Here is a 16514-nt window from a genome sequence, read left to right as displayed (position 1 = left end):
CAAAATCCTTCAGGGAATGAAATCTGCTGTCTTTACCTGGTTTGGCCTAAACTGGACTACAGACCTACAGCAATGTGTTTGACTCTTAACAGTCCTCTGAGCAATTAGGGGTGTGGAATAAATGCTGCCCAGTCAGATGCCCACATTCTATGAATGAAAGAAATAGCTGCACCCTTTCGGTATTCCTTGCCTTGAATGTCAGACCTTTTGCACATCATCCCAGCACTGGTGGCTATGGTTTTGACTTCCTGAACCCCAGGCTCTGGAATTTTCTGCATAGGTTGACTCACTTCCCTCTCTCTCTCGCTCCTTGAAGACATTCTTTAAAATTTTACTTCTCTGACCAAACATCTCCTTATGTGGCACAGTGGTCACATTTTGCAAAGTGCCATGAGATATTTTATCACACTGAAAGTGCTATATAAATCTAAGTTATTGTTGCTCGGAACAGGGGAAAGGGATAAAATTGGGAAAAAAGTTGTTGATGGAGGGGGTCATAGAAAAGGCAGCAGCATTAAGGAATCTAGTGAGGTTGATAGGAACCCAAAACGACCACACTCCTCAGGTCTAACAGTATTTACGTCCCTATTCCACTGTTGAAATGGATGGTGCTCTGAGAGAGATGCCAACTGTAGAGCAGTTTACAAACACTAACAGCCACAGATGCTGACAGGACACAAATCATAGCAATGCACCTCCTCCAGTTAGGCAAAAGTGAGGACTGCAGATGCTGGAGATCAGAGTCTACATTAGAATGGTGCTGGAAAAGCACAGCAGGTCAGGCAGCATCCGAGGAGCAGGAAAATAGACGTTTCAGGCAAAAGCCCTTCATCAGGAATCATCAGGGCTTTTGCCTGAAACATTGATTTTCCTGCTCCTCGGATGCTACCTGACCTGCTGTGCTTTTCTAGCACCACTCTGATCTAGACCTCCCAGTTACAGAACGAACAGTTTTCTCTCTTGCAGAACAATGAGACTCTACTGGTCACAGACAGACAGTCACAATTCATTAACAGCCTAATGAAGAATCAAATCTGTGGCATTTTACTGAATGGACACAATACAGTTCACACCCTACAGCCACAGGAACTCACTTCATCCAAGTACAGGTCTCAACAGAAGTGAGAATGATTTTCCGTACCTTCTATAGAGCCACCTACTATTTCTATTTCCTTCCCTGGAAATGTGGGCTCTCACTGGGACAGGCCTCCATGAACACAAGCAACCCAGCAGCACCTCATTAAAATGTCCTTTATCTCTGTGTACGTAAGCAACCTGTGCCAGCTGGACATTCAATCCTGGTGAGCGTCACAGACAAGCTGCAACCGATAGCCCAACTTAATATTAATCCCCATGCACCTTACACTGGTCATTGGATCTGAAATGTTAACTCTGCTTTCTTTCCACAGATGTTGCTTGACCTGCTGGGTTTTTCCAGCAATTTCGGATTTTGCATCTCAATTGCTGCTTTGCTAAGGTCATTTAACCAGACAAGTTCAGGGCTCAAACCCAGGACTGTCCTCATTTGCCTAGCCCAGCCCAACGTCTGGCTGTGTATCGACATCAAGCCAATTGGGTTAGCCAGCTGAGAATGATAACAAAGGTACAAGGGTTACAGAGTCAAAGCCAAGTGTGGAAACATACAAGATTGTGAAGGGACTTGACAGGGTAAACACACACATTTCCCTTGGAATCAAGAACATAGGGTCACTGTCTTACAATAAAGGAATGATCATTTAAAGCTTCTTTTTCGCTCAGAGTTGTGAATCTTTGGCATGAAGTACTGAATGGCAGAACAAGCTCAGGGGACCAAGGGGTCTATTCCTGCTCCTATTTCTTATCTTTTCATACAGCTTAAGAGTTAAGTTAAAGATCAATCAAAATCTTGAGAAGCAGAATAGGCTTGATGGGCTGAATGACCTCCTTCTGATCCCACATTCTTCCTTTCCTGTGTGGAGGAGCTGCCATCAGTAAGCATTTAACGAGAGGATTAAAAGTGAAATGGAGCAGGGTTATCACCATACAGAAGCTGCTACTTCAGCTGTTCCCCAACAATACAAGGGAAGCCTGAAAGCAGACTGATAACTAGCCCACAGAAATGGGTCGGATGAAATGGAAGCGTTAATTCAAACAGGAATGTTGCACACTCTGCAGGAACTGGCAGGATTCAAGTTGTAAGTTTGCTCGCTGAGCTGGCAGGTTTGTTTTCAGATGTTTTGGCACCATGCTAGTGAAGTTTCGCCGGAGGCTCACTGATAATGTTACCTAGCATAGTGATGAAACGTCTGAAAACAAATCTTCCAGCTCAGTGAGCAACCTTCCAACCTGAACCTCAACCTGAGCAACAAACCTTCTCAAAAATCGCAAACTGGCAGGATCGCAGAAATCCTCTTTTTTCTCCAGCTTTCTTCCATCCAGCTTTTCAGAACCAATAATTGGAGCTGTCATTGCACAACGTTTTCCAGCGATATAATAAAGCCTGTCTCTCATCATCCAATTGACCTTGAAAGTATTATTGCAAAGCTGGTGAACAGAGGGAGGGATGAGGAAGGATGCCGATGTGGGGACTTTTAGTTGGGTAAATACCTAACCATCTTCATTGCAGAATATTTCTGGGAGCTTCACTTTCTGGGAGACAGCGTTGGTTCAACACTGGCAATATCATTTGCACAGTGACTGGCCTTGCAGCTCTGTCCATTCGGATGTCACTGGCCTCTGTACATCACTTGCAACCAAGCTCAAAGCATTTCAACTACCCAGGACTTTATCAGTAAAGTTTAACGGTCTACAGATAGCAGACAAGAAAGCTTTAACAACTAATTTGCATTCATCTAACGCACTGTCTTTCAAGGTCTCCTAATGCACTCTTTGACAATGTACTCTACAGACAAAGAAGTACTTCAAAATGCATGCATTGCTATAATGTGGCAAAAGCTGCAATCAATCTGTGCAAAGCACACTTCCACAAAGTAAATTTTAAAATTGGTTGAGGATTTCGTGACTCATTGGGGATAGCGCCCTTTAAATCAAGCCACACTATTCCCTGCCTCATCATAAATTTGAATAGTGTACTAAATTGCAGAATAGCCTATTACTACCCTACAGTCTAACTCAGATTAAAACAATATGCAGACTCGATTTCTCTCGTAACAACAAAATAACCAAGTATCGTAATCAAACTGTTTTTAACCAAGGCAGAAAGTAGGTAATTTAACCAGACAAGTTCAGAGTTCAAACCCAGGACTGTCCTCATCTGCCTAGCTCAGTACCAACTTCTGGCTGTGTATAGTAGCCAGTTGAGAATGATATGTTCTATTGAACAAAGGTACAAGGGTTACAGAATCAAAGCCAACTGTGGAAACATTAAGATTGTGAAGGGACTTGACAGGGTATACACACGTTTCCCTTGGAATCAAGAACATAGGGTCACTGTCTCACAATAAAGGATCAATCATTTAGGATTACAATGAAGGTTTTCTTTTTTGCTCAGAGTTGTGAATCTTTGGCATGAAGTTACTGAATGGCAGAACAAACTCAGGGGGCCATCGGGTCCATTCCTCCTCCTCCACCACTCCTTTAAAAAATTCCCATTCACACATATAGTAAAGAAATAAATATTATGGGTGGACCAAAAAAGAAAATCAGAGAAATAGAGTTTGATAGCAGCAGTTTGAACTGCAGATGTCCATCAGCTTTTATCTTTCGGTTCCTTTCAATTTTTGCTGAGGACATGACACTGTGGATATACCAATTCTCAGTCTCGCATTCACTGGCTGAAAATTCAGCTTTTCACAGCCTCCGAAGGTGGGTTTTCCCTTTTGGCTTTCAACATGGTATTTGCAAAGAGAGCAGCTTACAGGGGAAGGGTGAGGAAAAGTAACTAGCTTCTGGGAATTTGCTTTTACTTCTCCACACAGCACGGAGAGAGGGAGAGAGAGGGGGAGAGAGAGAGAGAGAGGGAGAGAGAGAGGGAGAGAGAGAGGGAGAGAGAGAGGGAGAGAGAGAGGGAGAGAGAGAGGGAGAGAGAGAGGGAGAGAGAGGGAGAGAGAGAGCGAGGGAGAGAGAGAGCGAGGGAGAGAGAGGAGAGAGGGAGAGGGAGAGGGAGAGAGAGAGAGCGAGAGAGAGAGAGGAGAGAGAGAGAGAGAGAGAGAGAGAGAGAGCGCGCGAGAGAGAGAGAGAGAGAGAGAGAGCGAGAGAGAGCGAGAGAGAGCGAGAGAGAGCGAGAGAGAGCGAGAGAGAGCGAGAGAGAGCGAGAGAGAGAGCGAGAGAGAGAGCGAGAGAGAGAGATGGATGCTTTCACTTTGCTGGCTGGATATTCCTGCAGTCGTATGGAATGGATTGAATTTCCGACAGTGCAGAAACAGGCCATTTGGCCCAACAAGTCCACACCGACCCTCTGAAGAGTAACCCACCCAGACCCATTTCCCTCTGACTAATACACCTAACACTGTGGGCAATTTCCCATGGCCAATCCACCTAACCTGCACATCTTTGGATTGAGAGGGGAACCCAGAGCATCCGAAGGAAACCCACACAGACATGGGGAGAACGTGCAAACTCTGCACATACAGTCACCCGAGGCTGGAATCAAACCCAGGTTCCTGGCACTGTGAGGCAGCAGTGCTAACCACTGAGCACCTACATACAAAGCTGTAGACACCTGCCCAGTCAAGAGGCAGTTACCATGCTGAGTTCTCCCGAGTCCACAACAACTGCTGCTGAGTAAAACGTCAATCAAAAGACTGGCGCAATTGTCCTGAACACTAACAGTTTGTCGAGACTTCTTCACTACTCTGATAAGGCATCATCGGATATACAATTTTCAATATGCTCCAGTAATTGGTTTTTAAAACCTCTTCTTACAATTTCGATGGTTTAAAGCATCTTCACCCATTTTAGTTCACCTTCCAAAAATAAATAGAAGTAGTCTTTACAAGGAATAAATATTAGTCAGGACAGCCTGAGAATTTGCCTCTTTTTGAATTAGTGACCATGGGAACATTCACAAACATTTGGACCTTGGGTTAACACCTCATCTGAAAGACAGATTTCTGACAGCACAGCACTCATTCATAGAGTCATAGAGATGTACAGCATGGAAACAGACCCTTCAGTTCAACCCGTCCATGCCAACCAGATATCCCAACCCAATCTAGTCCCACCTGCCAGCGCCCAGCCTATAATCCTCCAAACCCTTCCTGTTCATATATCCATTCAGATGCCTTTAAAATGTTGCAATTGTACCAGCCTTCACCACATCCTCTGGCAGCTCATTCCATACATGTACCACCCACTGTCTGAAAACGTTGCCCCTTAGGTCCCTTTTATATCTTTCCTCTCTCACCCTAAAGCTATGCCCTCTAGTTCTGGACTACCCCACCCCAGGGAAAAGATCTTGTTTATTTACCCTATCCATGCCACTCATAATTTTTAAAACTTCTATATGGTCACCCTTCAGCCTCCAACGCTCCAGGGAAAACAGCCCCAGCCTGTTCAGCCTCTCCTTATAGCTCAAATCCTCCAACTCTGGCAACATCCTTGTAAATCTTTTCTGAGCCCTTTCAAGTTTCACAACATTTTTCAGATCACAGAGGTTGGCATGTGTATGGAACGAGCTGCCAGAGGATGTGGTGGAGGCTGGTACAATTGCAACATTTAAGAGGCATTTGGGTGGGTATATGATTAGGAAGGGTTTGGAGGGATATGGGCCGGGTGCTGGCAGCTGGGACTGGATTGGGTTGGGATATCTGGTCGGCAAGGACGGGTTGGACCGAAGGGTCTGTTTCCATGCAGTGCATCTCTATGACTCTATAACTTGTCCACCACCAACATCAAGCTCACTGGTCTGTAGTTCCTTGGCTTGTCCTTACCACTCTTCTTAAACAGTGGCACCACGTTAGCCAATGGTCAGTCTTCCGGCACCTCACCTGTGACTATCAATGATACAAATATCTCAGCAAGAGGCCCAGCAATCACTTCTCTAGCTTCCCACAGAGTTCTAGGGTACACCTGATCAGGTCCTGGGGATTTATCCACCTTTACCCGTTTCAAGACTTCCAGCACTTCCTCCTCTGTAATATGGACATTTTGCAAGATGTCACCATCTATTTCTCTACATTCTATATCTTCCATGTCCTTTTTCACAATAAATACTGATGCAAAATACTCGTCTAGTAACTCCCTCATCTTCTGTGGCTCCACACAAAGGCCGCCTTTCTGATCTTTGAGGGGCCCTATTCTCTCTCTCTCTAGTTACTCTTTTGTCCTTAATGTATTTGTAAAAACCCTTTGAATTCTTCTTAACGCTATTTGCCAAAGCTATCTCATGTCTCTGTTTTGCCCTCCTGATTTCCCTCTTAAGTATATTTCCTACAGCCTTTATACTCTTCTAAGGATTCGCTCAATCTATCCTGTCTATACCTGACATATGCCTCCTTCTTTTTCTGAACCAAACCCTCAATGTCTTTAGTCATCCAGCATTCCTTTTACCTGCCAGCCTTTCCTTTCACCCTGACAGGAATATACTTTCTCTGGATTCTCGTTATCTCATTGCTGAAGGCTTCCCATTTTCCAGTCATCCCTTTACTATGCAGCACTGAGTGTGTCAGCCCGGATTATATGCACAACCCATGACTTTCTCACTCCAGTGGTGGAGGTGCATAATACACTGAGCCAGGACTAAAACCTTTAGGCGATATAAAAAAAATACTTTGAGCTTAAGAACTAACGCTAAGAAGTTATGAGCAAGAATTACTCAGCATTCTTGAATTCAGCAGTTTAAGTGACATATTTTGCTTTTCCTCCTCACTTAGAAAACCATGAGAGAACAGGATGGTCTGAAGCACAGCAGCTGGATTACTCCAGAGGAGGAGCAGGCCATTCGGCCCTTTGAACCTGCTCCATCATTCAATTAAATCCTGACTGCTCTGAGAGCCCCAGATTTCAGCCCACCCCAGATAACCTTGCACTCCCCTGCTCATCAAGAATCTATCTACTTACATCTTAAAAATATTAAAAGATTGCTTTTACTACCTTCATGACTGTTTATAGATCATAGAATCATATGTGTACCTTCATATTTTTAGTTAAAAATCACACAACACCAGGTTATAGTCCAACAGGTTTAATTGGAAGCACACTAGCTTTCGGAGCGACGCTCCTTCATCAGGACAATCACCTGATGAAGGAGCATCGCTCCAAAAGCTAGTGTGCTTCCAATTAAACCTGTTGGACTATAACCTGGTGTTGTGTGATTTTTAACTTTGTACACCCCAGTCCAACACCGGCATCTCCGAATCATTCATATTTTTAAACAGAGGTTTATATGTCAATGAGGTAAAAACAATGACTGCAGATGCTGGAAACCAGATTCTGGATTAGTGGTGCTGGAAGAGCACAGCAGTTCAGGCAGCATCGAGGAGCTTCAGCAAAATCGACGTTTCGGGCAAAAGCCCTTCATCAGGAATAAAGGCAGAGAGCCTGAAGGGTGGAGAGATAAGCTAGGGGAGGGTGGGGGTGGGGAGAAAGTAGCATAGAGTACAATGGGTGAGTGAGGGAGGAGATGAAGGTGATAGGTCAGGGAGGAGAGAGTGGAGTGGATAGGTGGAAAAGGAGCTAGGCAGTTCGGACAAGTCCGGACAAGTCAAGGGAAGTTTGAAACTAGGATGAGGTGGGGGAAGGGGAAATGAGGAAGCTGTTGAAGTCCAGCCTAAGTTGTTTGATTCAGTTCAGACGTATGCACCTTCAGCTGAAGCTCTTCAACTAAGTTCCATGCGGGAAAAGAAATCACAGTCACAAGTGATTAAGAGTCATTAGTCTCATTAAGGAGACCAAAGAGTGGACAACCATGATCTGGAAGTGCGCAACTGGGAACAGATATGACTTTAAATTCACTTCATCCATCTGTTTCATCAGTGAACATTTAACAGATGTGGAACTACAGGCAGTCTGAGCCTCTTACACCTGTACTGGAGGCATATGGACAGAACAGATTGGGATTGTACCATTGATCATTAACCAGCACCATGTCTGGGTCCGCTGTAGGAATTTGGGGACCGATGACTATGCTGGCTTCCAGAGTCAATTAGCCTGCCAAGACCCACTGCATGTCTCCTATACAAGAAACTCCAGAATTCCATAATATCACCAGACCTAAAGCTGAATGTATCAGCTTTTACTTTACCGTTGCATACCACATATTGAGCGATATGAATACGTATGTGTACTTCAGTGTGGACAGCCAGACAGAAAAAGTATACACACACCTTCTCAAAACCAAGCAAACACAACTCAGCAGAAGTAATCATTTGGTCATGTACAACTTGAGCATTGCTGAGAAATAAACATATTTTATGAAATCTTTTAACTCTGTGCTCATCAGGACATTTATGAGGATACTATTAAAGGAACAAACCCAACATTCATGCTGTATGAGAGGACAGTGCTAATTCGTTGGAAGTTAGACTCAGATTGGTGGACGCATTTCCATTAATACACCAATTAATGATGATTGAGACAGTTAATTGCCAAGTTTTGTTCAAATTTTCATTGTTCAAGCCCTTGTGGCACAGTGGTAACGTCCCTATGGAGCCTGGAGGTCTGTGTTCAACTCCCACGTGCTCCAAAGGTGCATCATGACATCACTGAACAGGCTGAACTCTGTCCCAATGGGTCACTCATGGTACAATAGTAATGTCCCTATCTTTGAGTCAGGAAACTCAGGTTTAAGTCCACCTGCTCCAGAAATGCTTATTAAGATCTTTGCACAGTTTAAATAGAAAATACCTAAATTTTAAACTAATAGATTGATTGGTCAAGACATTACCCTGAGAAATTAACCAAAGAATGGCTGTTGCTTATTCTGTTGAGTTGAAAACTGGCGTAGTGCTTGTTCTTTCTGTCTGCAAAGAACACGGTTCTGTCTATTAATGTGTAGCTTCCAGCACATAAAGCTTACTGCATTACGCGCTCAGCTCAACAGAGAAATAGTTCTTCATTTTCAAATACTTTTCCCTTTGAACGTGTAACCAACAGATCTACAGAAGATATTAAAGCTGAGAAAGATACATTGGAGATGTCAACAAAAAACCCCAATAATTCTCTCCGTTATATATTACTGGAAGCATTTTTCCATTTCCAGCAGTGTAAACAGCTGCAGAAAGGAACATTGCACAAGCATGTTAGGCAACTGGTCAAAAAATCAACGGACCACAAATATCATTTTAGTAGTCTTGGGCTTAAACAATGCCCTCCTAACAATATTTTTTATAAAGCTTCTTTAATATAGCAAAATGTCCCATGAGACTTCATAGCAGCATTATCCAAAAATACTGATGCTAAGCCACTTTAGGAGCTAATAGACCAGGCAAGTTAAAGCTTGCCAAAGAAGTGAGTTTTTAAGGGAAATCTCAAAGGAGAAAAGGGAGGCAATGAGTTTGGGGGAGGAGAGGGGATGGGGTGAGAATAGCAGAACTGAGGGGTGACACAGCTGACAACATGCTGACAACAGTGGAGCAATTACATCACAGTGTGCAAGGGTTCAGAACGAGAAGAATCAGCAATCGAGTCAGTTGTTGAGTTTTCAACTTTAAAGAACTTATTACATTACTTGAAAACTGAAATATTATGAATTGGCAGCAGTGTGCGAGAGCTCAGGTGCACAGCACAGGCAGGCTCACTTAGTTAGTCACAGTGCAGAGATAGAATGACTCATAACTGTGTGTGACATTATTCTCTCATCCAAATCACCATGTAGTTTCAAATTTGCAGGCAACACATTCCTACTGCATTATAGACACAGTCAAGAACGTTAAGTACACTTACCTGACTCAGGTTCATCAGCTGCTATACACTCTTCAATGGACTCCTTCAGGCCAAGGCTGGCTGCTGTAGGGAGGGGGCCTAACAGAGAGGCTATATTCGGGGGTTTGGGCGGAGGCTCTGATTCTTTCTCCTCCTCTGTTTTATCATTCTCTTTTGGCCGCTCTTCATTGAGGAAGTCATCACAGAAATCCTTGTTGAGATGGTTTGCGACCGCCGTCAGCTCTTCATCCTCACCCTCTTCCTCACCTAATCCACTGGAGGTTACTGAGGCTCCATCATCCAGAGTATCTGGAACACAGTATTTTTCCGTGAAACAAAAAAACAGTTTGCAAACAGCCAGTGATTCACGAACTACTGAGTCCCTTTGCAAAATCTAATTTACGAGACAGCTTAACTGCTCTTTTTAGATTTATATTCATATCAACACCTTGATTAAATTAGTTTGTTGCTCACACCTGGCTATCTGCTGTTGTACATATATCCTACCTGTATATACATTGTATATAATACCAAACAAGGCAAATGAATACATGTTGAGCAGTAGGATGCCAGGGAAAAACAAAGAACGATACAACACAGGAACAGGCCCTTCGGCCATCCAATCACTTAGGATGAGGGGGACCTCAGCGCATGCATCTACCGGTTTCTTAAATTATCAGATAAAGTAGTTAAGAAGGCATATGACACACTTCAGGCATAGAGTTTAAGAGCAGGGAGGTAATGCTGGAACTGCATAAAAGATCAGATAGGCCACAGCTGGGCTATTGTGTGCAGTTTGGGAATCCATGTTATAGGAGGAATGTGATAGCACTGGAGAGAGTGCGGAGGAGATTTACCAGGACGTTGCTTAGGCTGGAGAGTTTCAGAGATTGGACAGAGTGGGGTTATTTTCCTTGGAACAGAGGAGACTGAGAGAGGACACGATTGAGATATATAAATTGAGGGACATAGATAAGGCAGACAGGAAGAAATTTTCCCATTGACGAAGGGATCAATGACAAGGAGGCATAGATTTAAAGTAAGGGGCAGGACGTTGAGGAGGTTGGAGGAAAGACCTTTTCACCATGGAACTCAAGATCCCACAATGAGACTACTGGCTAGTGTGTACAGAACATAGAACAGTACAGCACAGTATAGGCCCTTCGGCCCTCGGTGTTATGCCAGCCTTTTTTTCCGACTCTAAGATCAGACTAACCTACATACCCTTCATTGTACTGTCTTCCATAGAGTGGATCATTCAACTTTGTACGGTATGGTTTGGCTGTACTGCACACAAAACAACATTTTTCACTGTACCTAGATACATGTGACAATAGTAAATCAAATCAAATGTGTTTCTGAAATGGTATGTGGAGGAATATTGACCTAGGGCAAGCACTGTTTTTTTCAAACAATGATATAATTATTGGTTATTCACACACCACATCAGTCATAGAGATATACTGCATGGAAACAGACCCTTCGGTCCAACCCATCCATGCCGACCAGATATCCCAACTCAACCTTGTCCCACCTGCCAGTGCCCGGCCCATATCCCTCTAAACCCTTCCTATTCATATACCCATTCAAATGTTTCAATTGTACCAAACTCCACCAGTTCCTCTGGTAGCTCATTCCATACACGTACCACCCTCTGAGTGAAAAAGATGCCCTTTAGGTCTCTTTTGTATCTTTCCCCTCTCACCCTAAACCTATGCCCTCTAGTTCTGGACTCCCCGACCCCAGGGAAAATACTTTGTCTATTTATCCTATCTATGCCCCTCATAATTTTATAAACCTCTATAAGGTCACCCCTCAACCTCTGATGCTCCAGGGAAAACAGCCCTAGCATATTCAGCCTCTACCTATAGCTCAAATCCTCCAACCCTGGCAACATCCTTGTAAATCGTTTCTGAACCCTTTCAAGTTTCACAACATCTTTCCGATAGGAAGGAGACCAGAATTGCATGCAATATTCCAACAGTGCCCTAACCAATATCCTGTACAGTTGCAACATGACCTCCCAACCCCTGTACTCAATATTCTGATCAATAAAGGAAAGCATACCAAATGCCTTCTTCACTGTCACCATCTATTTCTCTGCATTCTATATCTTCCATATCCTGTTCCATGGTAAACACTGATACAAAATACTCATTTAGTATCTTCCCCATTTTCTGCAGCTCCACACATAGGCTGCATGGCTGATCTTTGAGGGGCCCTATTCTCTCCTTAGTTACTCTTCTGTCCTTAATGTATTTGTAAAAACCCTTTGGATTCTCCTTAACTCTATTTGCCAAAGCTATCTTCTGTCCCCTTTTTGCCCTCCTGATTTTCCTCTTAAATTTACTCCTACTGCCTTTATACTCTTCTAAGGATTCACTTGATCTATCCTGTCTATACCTTACATATGCTTCCTTCTTTTTCTTAACCAGACCCTCAATTTCTTTCGTCATCCAGCATTCCCTATACCTACCAGCCTTTCCTTTTAGGAGAAAGTGAGGACTGCAGATGCTGGAGATCATAGCTGAAAATGTGTTTCTGGAAAAGCACAGCAGGTCAGGCAGGGCTCATGCCTGAAACGTCGATTCTCCTGTTCCTTGGATGCTGCCTGATCTGCTGTGCTTTTCCAGCAACACATTTTCAGCCTTTCCTTTTACCCTGACAGGAATATACTTTCTCTGGATTCTCGTTATCTCATTCCTGAAGGCTTCCCATTTTCCAGCCACCCATTTACCTGCGAACATCTGCCCCCGATCATATAGGCTACTCTCAACGAAAACAACTTGAAACTCCAATCTGTCAACTTATAGCAGTTAGCCATTTAAAAGTTTGATTCAGAGCAATAACATCATTTACCCTTCCTGAGGTTTAAGGCACTGGAGGTCAAATCACAGGGACTTCCATCCTAACACTGCCTTATGAGGACAGGATAGGTAGACGTGTTGTAACAAGTCTTGGTGGTCTAATCTCTTGAAGGCTGCTTCTGTTAGTAAGTATGAGCAAGTCCGTCTAGGACGAGCCATGAAGCTCTACATTTCAGAGTCCATGAAAAATAGTCACTTGAGGGAGGTGATGAAAACTGCATGTATTCATGGTACATGGCATATTAAAATTTTATTATTATACAATTAAGCCCTCAACAACCACTCAAAAAAAGCAATTTGTTAGGTGTACATACCTCCTTTAGCATAGTTAGCATAAGCTCCTCGATACCTTGGTCGAGTGATCTCCAGTTCAGTCTCAATCTCATCTTGATAACTTGCGATTTCGCCTGCAAAATATCAACAGAATTTTTATTTTTAAAATGCACATTATGAAAACTAACCTATGAATAACCATCTATGAAATTGAACTCTTCATTGCCAGAAGTTGGGAAAGGTTTGGGGAGGCAGGGTTAGACACAAGTGAACATGTTAAAAAAAAGAGAGAAAGAGAGGGAGAGGGCTTTAGGAAGAGAGAGAGAGAAGGGGAATGATGTTCAATTACCTTCAAAATCCACCAATTTTTTGGAGAGTTCTTGCTCCAACTGAAATAAAACAATAATTAATTTACACATATTCAGTCATTTCTGCAAATGATTTATTAGACCAGAGTACATATTCAAGGCTGACACTTCCAATGCAATAGAGGGAGAGCCGCACTCTTGAAGGTATGTTCTTTCAGATATTAGACCAAGGTCCCACATGCCCTCAGATAAAAGATCTCACAACACTATTTTGAAGAATTGCAGAAATGTGTTAACAAGGTCCTGAACAATATTTATGCAAAAATCAACATCACCAAACATCCAGAAACAAGGTCACTTATCTCACTGCTATCTTTGGGAGCTTGCTTTATATGTAATTGGCTCTCACACTGCTTACATTATAGCAGCGCTTTGAGACATCCTTAAATAATGAAAGGCAAATCTCTTTCACTATCTTTCTGCCAGCTAAGCCATGCAGGAGCCAAGTGAGGAGGTGAGAACCAGAGAACTTCCCCATCAGTATTTTGAAAAAAAAATCCCATGTCATGTTTTCAGTTCAGCCACCGATAAAAAGGCAGACAACTTTATCTGGACCATATGCCATTGAGGAAACCACAGCTCATCACTCAATGTAAAAGTAATTGGTAAAGGATTTCATGATAAATACAATGCAGGCAAGATAACTTCTACAGATACAGACATTAACTTGAAACTGTAATGTACTTTTAAAATAGAAACCATTTCAACAGAAAAACATCTTTGATGGTTTTCCATTACAGATCTTCACAGTAATTGATCCAGAAGGTGGGTGAGTGCATGAACACTTTTTTTATGTTTTTGTTTTCTGTGATATTTTGCTTTTAAAAAGAAAAAGAAGATCTCCATGTGAACAAGCCCATGATGTGATACTGAGTCTAAACAACAGGAAGGTTTCAGTCTAGCCATAGTTTATTGAAATCAGTTGATCTGATGAGGGAGCAGAAGTCAGAATGGTGTTACACTTGCTTAGCTCAGGACTGGAACAGGCATCCAAGGCAAGGGATTTCCAATCAATGGAGAGAAAAGCTGGAGTTGTTCTCTTTTGAACAGAAAAGGACAAGGAGAGATTTAATAGAAGCATTCAAAATCTTAGGACTTGCACTTGAGTAATCAAGGAGAAACTGGTTCTAGTGGACAGAGTCAAGAGTATGGTGCTGGAAAAGCACAGATCAGTCAGCATTCGAGGAGGGTCACCGCACCAACCAACCCTACTGCCCTGTGGCTGAACACTTCAACTCCCCCTCCCACACTGTCAAGGACATGCAGGTCCTGGGCCTCCTCCATCGCCAAACCCTTACCACCCAATGCCTGGAGGAAGAATGCCCCATATTCCGCCTTGGGACCCTGCAACCACACGGGATCAATGTGGATTTCACCAGTTTCCTCATTTCCCCTCTCCCCACATTATCCCAGTCCCAAGACTCCAACATGGCACCGTCCTCTTGACCTGTCCATCACCATTCCCATCTATCCGCTCCACACTCATCGACGACCTATCACCTTCTTCCTCACCTTCATCTGACTATTGTTTCCTCAGCTACCTTCCCCCCAGTCTGCATGCTGTAAGTTGACCCACAATGTCCCGAAGGATGGAACTCCAGGATTTTGACTCAGTGACAGTGAAGGAACGGCGACATATTTCCAAGTTGGCATGGTGAATGGCTTGGAGGAGAATTTGCAGGGGGTGGTGTTTCCATGTATCTGCTACACTTGTCCTTCTGGATGGAAGTGGTCGTGGGTTTGGAAGGCACTGCCTGACGATTTTTAATGAAATTTCTCATGCAATCTGCTGAAAAGTCTGGTCCTAATGTTAGGTAAGGTGCTGACGAGTCTCTGCTGAGCTGTGGTCACCCTTTAATCAAACAGTCACTTGGGGTGAGGTACTTAAGAAGGGCTGGTCACTGAGGAATCATACCTCAACTTAAGAGTCAAATCTTCAAAAATGGAGTAAAGAAAATTGAGAAGAATGAAGAATTAAAATCGTTTATCAAAAGGCACCACTCTAGTCTCTGCTCTCCCAATTATAATACAGTTACCTGTTGCAGCCGAATCTTTCTCTTTCCTGCTGTGAATGAAGGTGGGTCACACTCTTCCTCCAAATCAATCTTCATAAACTCGTCGATTGTTAACTGGCTGGTTGGTGTCTCTTCAAATTCATTAAGCCTACAACAGAAGTTTAAAAAAAAGTCGCTGAAAAGGTTTCAACATCCACCCATGTCTTCCTGTGGAGGTAGCTATGATAGCTTCATACCACTCAATGGGGAACAGTTAACAATGTGACACCCTGTAAGACATCTGCAACTCCTCTAGTTCCTGTCATCCCTAATTTTCAATTCTGGCTATTCTGTCAGTTACCTAAGTCTCCAGGCTCTGGAACACCCTCCCAGCACATCTCTGCATTACTTTCCGCTTTTAAGAGGCTCCTTAAATCATTCCTCTTTAACCAAACTTTTGGTTATCTGACCTAATATCCCCTTATGTAACTCTGAGTCCTATCAGCTCCTGTGAAACATTGTAGGATGCACCACCATGTTAACGCTGTCAAAGTTGTTGTTTTCGCTCTATGTACTGCTGAATAGGAGCATAACTGATCCTCCCAGCCCATCCCCCAACCCTGTTCACAGCTCTTGAGTGGGGGAGTGTCACTATTTGTTACACCACCCTCCTACTGAGAAGGGAAGCTGAAGGCTACCACAATATTAATGTTAATTATAGCTTGTTTAACAAGGCAAGCTGAAAGAACTAACTACACTTGTGGTAACAGATACCCAGGTGATGAGAGGCTGCAAGAGCCCATGATACCATAATCACATACAGACTGAATAGAATAGGCTTGAAGGAACAGTTCTCTCAACAGACTGCAGCTTCACATCTCAAGCATGCAGTAACATCAGGACTGACATTTTAGAGTGGGAGGAATGCAGACTGAGGAAACAAAAGAAAAGATTTGCAGTGCTATAGGGAAAGCGACAGGTAGAGGAACTAATTGGGAAGATCTTTCAAAGTATAGGGAGGCACAGGTGTGGCTTTAAATGTCATGAAAATGTACAAATTTAGTCAGTATGCCAATCCAAGACACATGCTAGCAGTGGCATTGGAGTGCCTCAATGAAGAACAAAAACAACTACATTTGACACATGAGGAACATTGAAATAAAACTGGATATCTACACACCATCAACTTATTGTCTGATCATTTTCCAAGA

At 43.2% G+C, this 16514-nt stretch overlaps 1 protein-coding gene across 3 annotated transcripts in view; it reads right to left on the bottom strand.

Annotated features, from left to right (window-relative positions):
* The window catches only part of LOC122553334 (BRF1 general transcription factor IIIB subunit b), a 476022-nt gene that overhangs the window by 157024 nt on the left and 302484 nt on the right, over positions 1–16514 (bottom strand). For all 3 annotated transcript variants that reach the window (XM_043696898.2, XM_087989567.1, XM_087989568.1), the window contains 4 exons: positions 15346–15472; positions 13291–13330; positions 12983–13075; positions 9823–10110 (listed from right to left, as the gene is read on the bottom strand). In XM_043696898.2, the coding sequence (XP_043552833.1) occupies positions 9823–10110; positions 12983–13075; positions 13291–13330; positions 15346–15472 (548 nt within the window). The remainder of the gene's footprint in view (positions 1–9822; positions 10111–12982; positions 13076–13290; positions 13331–15345; positions 15473–16514) is intronic.

The sequence above is a fragment of the Chiloscyllium plagiosum genome, unplaced genomic scaffold (assembly GCF_037043375.1).
Source record: "Chiloscyllium plagiosum isolate Xiang-an unplaced genomic scaffold, Cpla_swu_hap1 HiC_scaffold_8, whole genome shotgun sequence".
In the NCBI taxonomy this organism is placed as follows: domain Eukaryota; kingdom Metazoa; phylum Chordata; class Chondrichthyes; order Orectolobiformes; family Hemiscylliidae; genus Chiloscyllium; species Chiloscyllium plagiosum.
The sequence above is the reverse complement of the archived record's forward strand: the minus strand, read 5'-3'. Positions and strand labels throughout refer to the sequence as shown.